At 30.2% G+C, this 15,133-nt stretch overlaps 2 protein-coding genes across 2 annotated transcripts; one reads left to right on the top strand and one right to left on the bottom strand.

Annotated features, from left to right (window-relative positions):
• The first annotated feature begins 84 nt into the window (after positions 1 to 84).
• Positions 85 to 3,357, top strand: LOC125820393 (uncharacterized). Its single transcript, XM_049499820.1, has 4 exons — positions 85 to 2,057; positions 2,133 to 2,444; positions 2,527 to 2,623; positions 2,710 to 3,357. Exons 1-4 carry the CDS (start codon positions 85 to 87, stop codon positions 3,355 to 3,357), a joined length of 3,030 nt encoding a protein of 1,009 aa, XP_049355777.1.
• Positions 3,358 to 4,695: 1,338 nt separating this feature from the next.
• Positions 4,696 to 7,388, bottom strand: LOC125820045 (protein PHLOEM PROTEIN 2-LIKE A5-like). Its single transcript, XM_049499463.1, has 4 exons — positions 6,910 to 7,388; positions 6,634 to 6,781; positions 5,195 to 5,310; positions 4,696 to 5,098 (listed from the first exon to the last, which is right to left on the bottom strand). The coding sequence occupies exons 1-4, from the start codon at positions 7,386 to 7,388 to the stop codon at positions 4,696 to 4,698; spliced, it is 1,146 nt and encodes a 381-aa protein (XP_049355420.1).
• Between the last annotated feature and the right edge of the window lie 7,745 nt (positions 7,389 to 15,133).

The following is a 15,133-nucleotide window of genomic DNA, read 5'->3' as shown; positions in this document are numbered from 1 at the left end:
TCTGAAAGCAGAGAGGCTACTCAGGATACACAGCCTCCAAAAAATCCCGTAGAATTATTGATTAATGAAGCATTTCATGGGTTTATGCGAGAGAGCGTTGATGTAGGTCCATCGCAAGTAGTGGCAGAAGAAGAGATATTAAATGATATGCCCACTTCATATGACAAAGACTTTTTTGAGTTGCTTAAAGATGGAAGGGAAGAACTGTATGAAGGGTCTAAGTACTCAAAATTAGAGTTTTTGTTAAAATTATATCACATAAAGTGTTTGTCTGGTCTAAGTGACAAAGGAATGACTATGATACTGGATCTACTCAGGGATGCCTTTAAATTTGCAAAGATCCCTGATTCTTTTTATGAGGCCAAGAAAACTATCAACAAGCTATGTCTTGATTATGTTAAGATTGATGCTTGTCCAAACGATTGCATGTTGTATTGGGGAGATGATGTTAATGAGGAAACATGCAAGCATTGTCACACTTCTAGATGGAAGCTTGATAAGAAGAATACAAACAGTAAAGTGGCTGCTACGGGTAAGAAAAAAAAAAGGCCTGCAAAAATTTTGCGTTACTTCCCATTAAAGCCAAGATTACAAAGATTGTTCATGTGCTCTAAGATGGCAGAACATATGAGGTGGCATGCGGAGGGTGGTAACAAAGATGGAATCATAAGGCATCCTAGAGATGGTGAGGCATGGAAGAGATTTGATACAACTCATCCTGAATTTGCTTTTGATTCTCGAAATGTTCGGTTAGGGCTAGCTAGTGATGGTTTCAATCCCTTTGGAGCGATGAGTACTAATTATAGCATTTGGCCTGTAATTTTGGTTCCATATAACCTTCCACCTTGGTTGTGCATGAAACAACCAAGTTCTATTCTATCAATGATCATTCCAGGTCCACAGATGGCGGGAAATAACATAGATGTATACCTACAACCTCTTATTAAGGAGTTAAATGAGTTGTGGAGTGAAGGTGTAGAGACTTTTGATTCATCAAAGAATGAAATGTTCAGAATGCGGGCAGCTCTTATGTGGACAATTAGTGATTTTCCGGGCCTCGGTATCTTATCTGGTTGGAACACATATACCGGTTTTGCATGTCCATCTTGTAATTTTGACATGGAACCTTGTCGACTTCATCATAGTAAAAAGTGGTGCTTTGTTGGTCATCGTCGATTTTTGGCAAGAAATCACAAATTCAGATTAATGAAGAATCATTTTGATGGAACTGTAGAAGAAAGAAACCCCCCAAAAAAGTTATCTGGATCAGATATTTTGCAACAAGTGACAAATATTGATGTTACATTTGGAAGACAAGCAAAGTTGAATGATAAAAGAAAAAGAAAAAGAATAAACAATAGACAAAGCAGTGTGGGTGAAGGTTTAACTCAACAGTGGAAGAAAAAAAGCATATTCTTCAATCTTCCTTATTGGGAATCCAACTTGTTGCATCATAATTTAGATGTTATGCATATTGAGAAAAATGTTTTTGACAATATTGTATACACTTTGTTAAATGATAAAGAAAAGTCAAAGGATAATATTAAAGCTCGAAAAGATCTACAAGATATGGATATAAGGCAAGACCTTTGGCCAGATGAGAATGATGATTTTCGGCTTGGTGCATTTACAATTCCAAAGGATAAGAAAGTGACCTTCCTTACAACTTTAAAGAATATCTCAATGCCCGATGGTTATTCAAGTAATATATCTCGTTGTATACATCTAGAATCAAAGAGGATCTTTGGATTAAAAAGTCATGATTGTCACATCATTATGGAACAATTACTGCCGATAGCAATTCGCAATGTGCTTCCGAATCAAGTTGTTGCAGTTTTGGTAGAGTTCTGTTCCTTTTTTAGACACATTTGTCTGAAAAACTTGAGCCTCATGGACCTAGAAAAGCTACAAAAACGGATTGTTACCACTCTTTGCCACCTAGAGATGTTGTTCCCTCCATCCTTTTTTACTGTAATGGTTCATTTAACTGTCCATTTAGTGGACGAAGTAATACAAGGTGGTCCAGTACATTATCGATGGATGTATTTTGTTGAAAGGTAAAATATCTTATTCAAAAATAACTTTATTTCAAAATAAATGCTTGTTCTAATACTATGTAATTTTAATTATAGATTGTTAGGTCATTTCAAGTCCCTTATAGGGAATAAATCACAGGCAGAAGGATGTATAGCTGAAGGTCACAAAATTGAAGAAGTTCTAACTCTTTTTTCTCGTTATTTTGAGGATATCGAGTCGAGGATAAATAGGCCTAAACGAGTAAATGATGAATCAAATCGTAATAAGGTTTCTGAAATGTCATCTATGTTCCCTCGACAAGGTAAAGTTGTCGGAGGCTTCATAACATTTCCTTTGACTCATTTGGAGAAAACTCAAGCTCATCGATATGTATTACTCAATTGCGCTTCAGCAAAGCCATTTATTGAGTAAGTAATTTAAATAAGCTTGATCTATTAAAAACACATTAATAAAAGGATTGTTGATTGATTTCCTTTGTAGTGAATTCAGGCAACACATTAAAAGGAGTTCAAGAGGCAGAAAACCTTCAGTAACAGAGGTAGAAAAGAGAATTAATAGAGAGTTTGCTGATTGGTTTCCTAAGCGGGTGAGTGATTTAAATTAGAATGATACTTTTGCATAGGATTTCTAATTCAATTTAGAATATCTGACGAAAATATTTTTCTTATTTAGATAATGAATCAAGATATAGCAGACACAATCTCTGATGAAATAAAGTTTTTAGCACAAGGTCCAGCGCCATATGCAAGAAGATTCACTGCTTATAACATTAATGGGTTCAAATTTCGAACTTTGTCTAGAGAACAAGGATTGGAAACTCAAAATAGTGGAGTTTTTCTTATGTCTGACACTTCTTGCATTGCATCTAGTGCTGATAGAAATGCAAGACAAGCAGATTTGCCATATTATGGGAAGTTGGAAGATATTATTGAGCTTAACTATTATGGAAAGTTCAGGGTTGTGCTTTTCAAATGCAAGTGGGCTGACACTACTCGAGATAGAGGGTTTAAAAGAGATGTTTGGAATTTTAATTGTGTCAATTTTTCTAAATTGATTCACACCGGTGATCGTGAGGATGATGATCCTTATATTGAAGCATCACAAGCAAATATGGTCTACTATGTTGATGATGAAACTGATAAAGAATGGAGTGTAGCTATACATTTACAACCAAGAGATGTGTTTGACATGGGGCAAGTTGATGAAGAAGAAATATTTGAGAATGAGCCATACCAACAACAAGAATTTGAAATTTTTTTTGATCTTGATTATGGAAATATCCAAATCTCAACAGAGGAGCATATGTCTGAACACACATAGCATGCGTTTTAGTTTTTATAAAAAGGAATGGAGGAGTAGCTGACTAGCTAGGAGATAAGTTTTTCTTACTCATCTCCTAGCTGGTCATAATACCTACATAAATTCTCCCGTAGCTAATTCATGTATTATTAATACCTACATAAACTCTCTCGTAGCTAATTCATGTATTATTAATATCTGCATAACTCTAATCAACTATCAAACGACTCTCGCTACTTAAAAGACTTTATTGCCTTGTGGTTATTGGCTCTGCAACATCAGTTCTTCGAAATTTCCAATAACTTCAGGGTCGTTCAGTAAAAAGTATCAGAGAAATTGGTAGGCCTTGATTTAATATAGAAAAAAGTTAGAAACTAAACTAAATATATAGTATTATTCAATAACAAAATATTATGGTATACTATGTGTTAGCTGCAATCTGATAAGATTATTAATTAATTACTCTAAGTTGTTATGACATTGAAAGAATTAAGAATGTTTGATATTTTCCACCAAATTTGAGGATGGAATTTTTCTAGTACTATTTAATTGGTAGGCCTAGTACTAGGAATGGTTTGTTCAATATGGGCCAATTAATTGGAGTTGTGTATCCAATGTCAATGTAAAAGTTTGAAGATGACCATATTAATATTTAATTAGGACCACTCTTTTAAATGAACTTTAAATTATGTATACTTATACAGTTAAAACTATTGTTGTACGCGTATATTCACCTTTAAAACTCAGAAAAGCATCGTAAAGACTATGATAGTCTTTATGGGAACTTCTTATCATCTTCTTATTTCAAGTCATAAAATATGATATTACTAGTGCGAGATCTAATACATGCACAATGACACTAGGCGGGCACCCTCCCACGTCCCATGTATAATGCCCACCTACGCCATCAGATAAAATTTCTCTACTTATTTATAATCTCTTTAAATTGAATATTTTCTCTGCTTATGTATTGAAGTGTTTGTTGTTTCAAGAATATTACTACTCTTTAGATAAAATATGAAAAAAAATAATTAATTTTATCTTGAACTTTTAAAATGACAAAAAACTTGAGATAATTATTTTAAAAAAATCACGACAGATAATTTGAGATGGAAAGATCGTAGTATTTAAGCTTTGATTTGTTTTAATTTACTTGGAAAGAAATAGATACTCATAATGTTGTTATACTCTCTTCTAAAACAAAAATGTAGCGCCTCTTTTGGACGGTAAAAAAAGTAAAAGTTGTAGAATCATATTAAAATGTTTGAAGAGAGAGAGTTGTTCGGATGGTAAGTACCCCTCAATATCAAAATGAGACCAAAACAAAAGGGCATAGTTAGAGGAGGATTGTTCTCTTTTTCATTCGGGACGAAACTCCACTCCTTGAACAATGAGGCCTTTTTTTTCATTGAGTTTCTTAGTTTCCATTAATCGCGCATCAACATATCCGTCTTCTCCCGCATCATTGAAAAAGTCTCCCATTTTTAATTCCATCCATCCATCAGCTCTTTTGAAGGGTAGCGTTTCTCTAGGTCCTCGTCCTGCAAAATGCACAACACTAGCTTGTTTCTCCGCATCTTTTTTACTTACAGAATCAACAAATCTAACAACTGCATTAACAGTTTCAAGGCCATAGAATTTATCTTCCAATTTGAACACTAGATAAGCAACATATTTGGTTCTTTTTGACAGTCTTCGAGAATCAATTTTGCCTTGAATTTCAAGCCAAGAGACCTTCTTGAGTTTAGCCACTTCCGCGAATCTACAAAAAAAAAAAATTAACCTTGCTCAATAATTATTACTGATTTCTTTCAAATTTTATACTAAAATATGGAAAGGGACTGCAAATATATAAAACCTGGAGTCAGAGTGAGATAACCATTTCCACTTCTTTGGTTCATGACTCCATTCAATATCAAGTCCCCTTGCTGCTATCATAAAACATTTCTTCCTCTTCTCATCTAACGAAAAACTCTATTTAACAAGACAAATCACAAACATAGGACATCATAAATTAGAAAACAAATCGAAAAAGGTCCTATAGAGACCACTCAACAATCCTAATGAATGGGCCAAGAAGCTAGTAGTTGGCCTGCGCCTGGACCCTGACCACCCAACAACCCTTATGAATGGGGCAGGCTAGTCACTCGCCCTTTCTTATCAGGTCGGGTTGGATCGGTCATGGACTGACCCTGCCCACTTGACATGACTTCCACAGTTTCACCCATACATGTAACACGGTACACATAGACATTGGTCCTTTTCATTGACAATTAGTTTTATATTAATCTAAATTCTAATATTTACGAAAATAACGCAATAAAAGAATAAAACTATAATTGAATATGTAATTTTAGTTGTGGACATATGTCAAGTGTGAATTAATCATTTATAAAAAAAACATGTATACATAATATTTGGTATTTTAAAGACTATTGATCATTATATTACTTAATTTTTTACTTATTTATGTTATATTCGGTACACTACTAATTTTTTTTTTCTAAAAATATACGTACGTACATATCTAACACAAAATGAGAAAAAATGTAAAAAGAATTAAAAATAAAAATTAAGATCGGAGGGTTAACTAGGATGGGGTAGAATTTTTATTTTCTTAAAAATAAAATAATATCAATTTTTTTTTTTGGGAGAAGGGGGGGTGGGGGGGGGGGGGAATGAGTGGGTGGTTTTTTTTGGGAGGGGGCGGGGGAGGGTGAAGTATGAATTTTTTAAAAATATTTTATAAAATAATTTTTTTTATAAAAGGATGGGGGATTGTCGGGGGGAGGAGGGGGGTACGTATAGAGGAGGTGGTGTTGTGGGGTAAGAAAAATAATTTAATTTTTTTAAAAAAATATTTTTTTTTATGGATAGTAATACTTTAATCTTTAATTTTTAATTAATATTAATAGTTTATTATTTATTTTTTGTTGGTTGAAATATTTTTTTCATGTGGAATGTCATGTGTCAAGGTTTTTTCAATTAAAAGAAATAGTGTATTACACACACCACTGAAATGTGTTTCTCAAATTAAAAAGTGATAATTTAGGTATGAAACTCATATTTTTAATAGTTTAAATATCAAACTAAAAAAAAAAGATAATTTAAATGTGTTTTTGACACTTATCTCAATTTTGTATTGATAATTGAAATAGTACTTTCAAGGGTCAACTCACACAATTTTGAAACTAGCAACTAGGTACTTAATGGACTGACCGCTTTACTTTTTACATGTGATAAGATAGATATTTATCAAATTTCACTAAGAGGATTCAATTATAAAAGAAATAATACCATTTTGCCTCCATCGATAAGAATTGGAGATTTAATGTCCATGCCCCGCATGAAGGCACGAACATCATCGTCATAATCGTCATCAGATTCAATATGCAATACTGACATTAGTCTGTCAACAACTTTTTTGATGCAATCTGCCTCATCCCTAAATGTAACGATGAGAAGAACTATTTAGATCGAACTTTAGAACTCAAATTAAATATTGTCTTTGACTCAATTTATATGACACGTTTGACTTGAAACAGTTAATAAGACAAAGAAAAGTAATCTTACCTGTAATTTTGCAAATGATACCCTGATATTTTCCCAGACTCTGCAAATGCATCCCTCCATCTTTGAATCCTCTCGATATCGCCTTTGTATTTTTCCTCATGTTGGGAAAAAGACTCAGCAAAAGTTTGAGTTTGATGACGCACATCTGATGGATCCACATTATAGAAAATAGGAATTACAATTTGGTCCAATTCCTTTCGACACTTCATGATGTGTGCAAGCTCGTCTAAACACCATTTTGACGATGCATAGCTTTCAGAAAATATCACTATAGCAAATTTAGACTCTTCTATGGCCTTTGGTAGTTCGTCAGAAATTGATTTTCCGGTTTCTAGACGTTCATCGTCTTTGAAAACATTAATTCTTCCTTGTATTAAAGCGTTATAAAGATGACTCACAAATGTTCTGCGTGTATCTTCACCTCTAAAACTCAGAAATGCATCGTACTTTTGAATGTTAGAAGAAGAAGCGTGTGACATTGTTGAAGAATATTAGTTACAATTGCTAAAAACTAATTTGGAAATTCTCAACTTAATGAAAAACAACACTTCACCTAATTTTTTCACTACTTATTCATAGTCTTTATGGTCTTATTATGTTTCTACTCCTTCAAAGTCAAAAGGTAACCGACATTTTCATTAATGAGATCGTACAAAATACAGATAAGAAGACTTTTGACTTAGCCCTTGGCCAAAAAAGCCAACAAAAGTTGCGGTGTTAGTAGAGTGTATTAGCAAAAATAATACACACATTAACTATGTGTATTAATAGTATCTTGTTTGCACACATTAGTTATACACGTTATTGTGTATGAAAAAGTGTATTACTATATAATTGATTTCTGGGTATTAGTAACACAAAGAGATTCAATACATGCATTAGTATGGTTAAAAACTCAATTACCCCTTAAAACTCCTTTTTACATCTTTTTCATCATAATTATGGAGGATATTTTTATAAATAAATATTTTTTATGCAATTCATGTTATTTTTTGTACACCAAACTAAACAATGCATAAAAAATAATTTATGTATAGTGAATACAAGCATAACTAATACACTCTATTTAACATTATTTTTATACATCCTATCAAATGACCTCTAAGTGTATGTCGTCGTTTATTAGATGTCGCACAATTAAGTAATACCATATGTTTGATACTCCATCCGTTCCTTTTTCGTTGTAATGTTGCGCTTTTCGAAAGATAATTTAACTAATTTTTAAAGTTGAATTAGATTATATTAATTTGATATTTTAAATTAAAAAATTAGATATTCAAAAACTATACGAAAATTACTATAAATTGCAATTTTTTGCATATTAATATGATAAAAAATACATCATAAAATGTTAGTTAAAATTCTTATCGTTTGAATTTAAAAAAGAAAGCATGACCACTAAAAATGAATGGAGTTTTTCTCTAAAACAGTCTGCTGGGCTGAAAAATTGGTGTGCAATACACTAAACGATGATTTTTCTTGGACTAATAATTAAACCATCGTCTATTGCGACACATAGATACAATATCATCGATTTCAAATATAGTAAATGATAAAATTTCTGATGAAAATTTTGCCTTAGCACATATCAGGCTCGATCAGAGACAAATAACATATCATCTCGATAAAGGTGCCACGATACAAAATTACAAAGGTCCCCTATTTTAGTTATTACGTTAGAAACTAAACTAAATATATAGTACTATTGAATAACAAAATATTATGGTAATCTGATAAGATTATTAATTAATTACTCTAAGTTGTTTTGACATTGAAAGATTAATGTTTGATATTTTCCACCAAATTTGAGTAGGGCTGGGCATAAACATTGAAAAATCGAAAAATCGAACTGAACCGAATTATTTCGGTATTTCGGTATTTCGGTTTTCGTTTTCGGTTTGGTATTCAGTATATGATTTTGTATCTTTCGGTATTTTGGTTCGGTTTTCGGTATGTAATTTTTGTATAATTCGGTATTTCGATATTTCGGTTTACCAAAATATATTATATTACAATATATATATTAATATTATATTAATTATTAATTTTAAATAATAAATCTTATAATTTAAAATTAAAAACAAAAGTTTGTCTTTTCAACTTTACAGACCCACTTCCCAAAAGGCAAAAATTACCGTTCCCACTTCCCACGTCTAGTTGTCTACAGACTACAGTAGCGTCGACCGTTTCGGCGACCAGCAGTACGCAGCAGCCGCCAATCGACCAGCAGGCAGCCGCAGCACAACAACAACCGGTAAATTTCAATGTTATAACAAGGCTAAATTTCAATGTTAGCGACAATTTATTATTTTGAATCATACAATAATTTGAAAAACAGAGTAAAATAAGCAAAAAGAAATAAACATAAATAAAATAAACAAAAAACTTACAAAATTTTAAAAAGCCCACTAAGCAGGCCCATAACAAAAAACTGAATTAACAAAAACCGAACCGAAATAACATAAACCGAACCGAAATAATAAAAACCGAACCGAATTATTTCGGTTCGGTGTTTGGTACATGTTGTACAAGAACTGAAAACCAAAAAAAACCAAAAAAAAAAACTGAAACCGAACCGAAATACCAAATGCCCAGCCCTAAATTTGAGGATGGAATTTCTCTAGTACTATTAAATTGGTAGGCCTAGTAATGGATATCTTCAAAATGGACCAATTAATTGGAGTTGTGTATCCAATGTCAATGTAAAAGTTTGAAGATGACCATATTAATATTTTATTAGGACCACTCTTTTAAGTAAACTTAAAATTATGTATACTTATACCGTTAAAACTATTGTTCTACACATATCTTCACCTCTAAAATTCAGAAAATTAAGTATCGTAAAGACTATTGATAGTCTTTATGGGAACTTCTTATCATCTTCCAATTTCAACTCATAAAATATGATATTACTTGTGCGAGATCTACTACATGCACAATGACACTAGGCGGGCACCCTCCCATGTACAATGGAGGTGAGATCTACTACATGCACAATGACACTAGGCGGGCACCCTCCCATGTACAATGGAGGTTAATTGCCAGCCTACGGCATCAAATAAAATTTCTCTACTTATTTATATAATCTCTTTAAATTAAATATTTTCTTTACTTACGTATTGAAGTATTTGTAGTTTCAAGAACATTACTACTCTTTAGATAAAATATGAAAAAAAATAATTAATTTTATCTTGAACTCCTAAAATGACAAAAAACTTGAGATAGTTATTTTTAAAAAATCATGAGATATAATTTGAGATGAAAAGATCGTAGTATTTAAGCTTTGATTTGTTTTAAATTGCTTGGGAAGAAATGGATACTCATAATGTTGTTATACGCTCTTCTAAAACAAAAATGTAGCGCCACTTTTTGGACTGTAAAAAAATCCAGTGCGTCTTTTTAACTAGGGATCAAACACAAACACAAATAACCAAAGTACATAAATTTTGTTAAACAACTAACTAGATGTCGATGCAAATAAGCTCGACACTTGAACGAAACTAAATCTTGTAGAATCATATTAAAATGTTTAAAATTTCTACCTTACTATAAACACACATTGTCTAATCAAATTCAATTTTCTCTATCAGTATGTTCCTCTAGAAGGGCCAAGGGCATAGTAAGAGGAGGATTATTCTCTTCTTCATTCGGGACGAAACTCCACTCCTAGAACAATGAGGCCACTTTTTTCATCGAGTTTCTTAGTTTCCATTAATCGCACATCAACATATCCGTCTTCACCCATACATGTAACACGGTACACATAGACATTGGTCCTTTTCATTGACAATTAGTTGTATATTAATTTAAATTCTAATATTTACGAAATTAACGCAATAAAAGAATAAAACTATAATTGAATATGTAATTTTAGTTGTGGACATATGTCAAGTGTGAATTAATCATTTATAAAAAAACATGTATACATAATATTTGGTATTTTAAAGACTATTGATCACTATATTACTTACTAAATAGGATTTTGTATTGATAATTGAAACAATATTTTCAAGGGTCAACTAACACAATTTTGAAACTAGCAACTAGGTACTTAATGGCAGGGGTGGCTGGCTAGGCTTACAAAAAAGTCCTTGGCCTTAGGCCCCCAATTTTAGGGGACCCCATTTTTTAGTTAATTAGGTAAGATTAAATTAAAAAAATAATATTAGAACTAAGACAATAAATGCAAAGACCTCATTTTTTAGTTAATTAGGAAGGATTAATTTTTTTTTAAAAAAAGAAGAAGTTAGAACTAAGGCAATAAATGCAAACGGCTTAATGAAGTGATAGTCTATAGATATGACTATGACTTTTTAACTTTCAAATAAAAAGTTATGTACTTTTTTTTTAATGTACAAGTTATCTTCTTTTTTTATACCTTAATTTTTTTTCTAATTGTATTTTGATATAGTCTATCATCCTCCCTTCTATTTCTTTCGACTTTCTCTTTTCTAATCTTACATCTATCTCTTATTCAAAGCTTACAAATTTACTTGTTCTATTAATAGTTTATATTTTAAATTTGGAGAAAACTATATTGCAGCAGCCCGATTCATTTTCGGAAATCAAGTCTTCATTGCTTTTGAATTCGGCAGGGGCGGCTGGCTAGGCTTACAAAAATGTCCTTGGCCTTAGGCCCCCAATTTTAGGGGACCCCATTTTTTAGTTAATTAGGTAGGCTTAAATTAAAAAAAATATATATTAGAACTAAGACAATAAATGCAAAGGCCCCATTTTTAGTTAATTAGGAAGGATTAAATTTAAAAAAACCCGTATAAAATACAAAATAAAAGAAAAATCATAGAAAGAAAATGTAAAAAAGTGCACTAATTTTTTTACGATCTTAATCATTAAAAATAGAAGGAAACAATACGAAATCAATGCACAATCTTACGACCTCTTGTCGATTTCTACACCCACAAATTGATCATCATTCAATAGCCTTCATCTTATTTTTCAAGTCAAACTAAAGCATGTAAACATCAAAAACATAACAACTTAAAGAGCTAATAATGTGATCATTTCTACAAATTCTTACAGTGTCCTTATTTATAGTACTACATGTCTATTAATTATTTTAGGGTTTATGATAATAAAAATGTGAGAGTAATGAAAATAAAGATCATTAAATTACATTAACCGCTTGTTTTGATTGTTAATCTAATTTTATTGTATTGTATCGTTAAACTAACCGTAATAACGAAAATTCTCATTATTCTATAAGAAAGAAACGATACAATACAATAAAATTAGATTAACAATCAAAACAAGCGGTTAATGTAATTTAATGATCTTTATTTTCATTACTCTCACATTTTTATTATCATAAACCCTAAAATAATTAATAGACATGTAGTACTATAAATAAGGACACTGTAAGAATTTGTAGAAATGATCACATTATTAGCTCTTTAAGTTGTTATGTTTTTGATGTTTACATGCTTTAGTTTGACTTGAAGAATAAGATGAAGGCTATTGGTTAACATTACACATTTAATATTACTAAGAGAATAAAATGTGTGAATTTTAAAAAAAAAATGTAATATAGCATATAAAGTAGGAAAAAATAAAGAAAATCTCCAAAAAGAGACAGATACCGTAAATTTAACCTCTGTGAAATTTCTCAACATCATACTAAATCCCAATAAAATGTAAGCATATCTAAAAATAAAAATAATTTAATAGAAAAATATATTAGTAATCTCTTCAGAATCATCAATTATATATGTTTATAAGTACAAATATTTATATCATTACGTCTATTTTCAAGTTAATAAAATCATAACATTTATAAGTTCTTTAGCAATAATTTTCTTTAGTACTTATTTGTGAATGAATTAGAAATTATTTTTTGGTCAAGGATGATTAGATTGCTTGAATTGTAAAATGATATTTTTTTTTTTGGATTTTACGTAAGTAATTATTATTTTATATTATTTTTCACTTTCCTAAGTTATGACGCTATAATGAATAGTGTAATTTTGATTAAATAAATAAACAATATACTTGTATTAAAATGAAACAAAAAGTAAGAGATAAAAAAAAAGTGCATACACCATCTTTCCTGAGATTATCTCTATGCATTTTGAATGATCATAATTCTATTTTAATACCTTTCAAGCATGACACGACCATTTAATCCTCAATAACATAAAATGTTGTATTCATTCAATAATTTTAACGTCTATATTCCTTTGATGCCATTCCACGCTCCTCCATTTTCTTGTCCTCTCTGTTATTAGATAATACTTTAATATTGCTTTTCATTGAAAAATAAATAAAAGAGGAAAAAAGAGAAAAACTTATTACATCAAAATTTGTTGTCATATTGAAGCTCTTTTACATATTGAAATTTAATTAATTTGTGTTACATAGATTCAATATTCCTTAACATGGGTCATTAAGAAATTAGGCATAGATTCAATATTCCTTAAGATTGGTCATCAATAAATTAGTTAGGCTCGTGTACATATAATTTTTTTAAATAATTTGTCTTGCACAAATTCAATATTCCTCAAGATTGGTGATAAAAAAAATTAGTTAAATTTTGATACATTTGAATTAGAAATGAAAAACATAAAATTCAAATTCAAAATTAATGATATTATAATCTATATACAATTTTTAAAAGAAGATAATTGATCTTACCTTGATGAGAGCAAACCTATTTAAATATATATAGAGAAAAAATTTATATCATACATGAGGAAAGAGAAAAAAAAGATAAAAATAAAATTTACAAAGCATTTTATTCACAAACGACAAAGTGGATTGTTGAACTTATATTTAAAAGAAGAAGAGAGAATTGTTGAACTTACCAAATTTTAATGGAGATATTACAAAGAGAATGAAAGTGAAATCAATTTGTGCCAGAAGGAATATGACATTGTCAGTTTGTATTTGTAAGTAAAAATTGGCCGACTTTTTCTCATACATTAATACTCATAATGATGATATTTAATTTATCCAATCAGAAAGAAAAAGAGAAGAAAACCAAAGTAACATAAGGAAAATGGAGAGATTCTAAGAAAGATTAATATTAAATTAATAAGGGAAGAAACAAATGAGATATAATTCATCTAATTAAAACAAAAAACTTTTGTAACATAAAGAATATAGAGAGATTCTAGGAAATTAATAGTATTTTATTGATAAGGAAAGGAATAAATGAAATAACGTTATTAGTTAACATATATGATTAGTAGGAGTGATTTCAATAAATGCTAATAATAATTAATAAGGAAATATATAGTTTTTCATGAAGGTTTTATAATAGAAAATAAGCAAAAATTTCAAAATTCTGACAAAATAGCTAAATAGTCATTCTGGCCATTGAGGCATGCCACATCATCATTCTTACGTTCAGTTTTATATTTTTATATAGATTTTTTAATTTTATTTTTATATAGTCTATCATCCTCCCTTCTATTTCTTCTCACTTTCTCTTTTCTAATCTTACATCTATCTCTTATTCAAAGCTTACAAATTTACTTGTTCTATTGATACTTTTATATTTTAAATTTGGAGAAAACTATATTGTAGGAGCCCGATTCATTTTCGAAAATCAAGTCTTCATTGCTTTTGAATTCGGTAATATCATTCTAATTTCTAATATTATTTTTGTTTTGTGTCTTATGTTTATTATATTTTTTATTTGATATTGTAAATAGTGTTTAAAATATTTGTTAGATTTTAATATGTCAACTAGAAAATATGAATTCGGTCATTCAAAACTTAAAAGAAAAAGAAAAGTCGAAAACTTGATAAAATCTCAAAAAGGTGCTCTTGATAAATTTTTGGAAAACAATGTTAAAATTAAATTAAAAAAGGTAGGGGAATGCTCTTTAGATGAACAAGTTACTAACTTAGTTGAAGTTGAGTTAGACAATGATATAAACCAAAAAGAAGAAGAAGGAGAGAAAATTAGTGAAAAGTCGGATGTAGATTCCCAAGAAAATCAAGAACTTATAAATGAATTAAATAATCATACTCCTAAAAATATCTATGATCCTAGTCAATGGAATATTGTTGATGCAGAGTTAAGAGACTTATTAGTAGAAAAGGGGCCAATTAGAATTACCGACACATGTTTTCCGAAGGATAAATTTTTAAGGCACTTTTCTACTACATATTATTTTCAAAAGTTGGCAAATGGAGAAAGACATGAAAGAAGATGGTTATTTTATTTCAAAGATTTGAATAAGGTATTTTGTTTTTGTTGTAA

The sequence above is a fragment of the Solanum verrucosum genome, unplaced genomic scaffold (genome assembly GCF_900185275.1).
Source record: "Solanum verrucosum unplaced genomic scaffold, falcon-dt-bn FXZP01000229.1, whole genome shotgun sequence".
Lineage (NCBI taxonomy): Eukaryota > Viridiplantae > Streptophyta > Magnoliopsida > Solanales > Solanaceae > Solanum > Solanum verrucosum.
The sequence above is the reverse complement of the archived record's forward strand: the minus strand, read 5'-3'. Positions and strand labels throughout refer to the sequence as shown.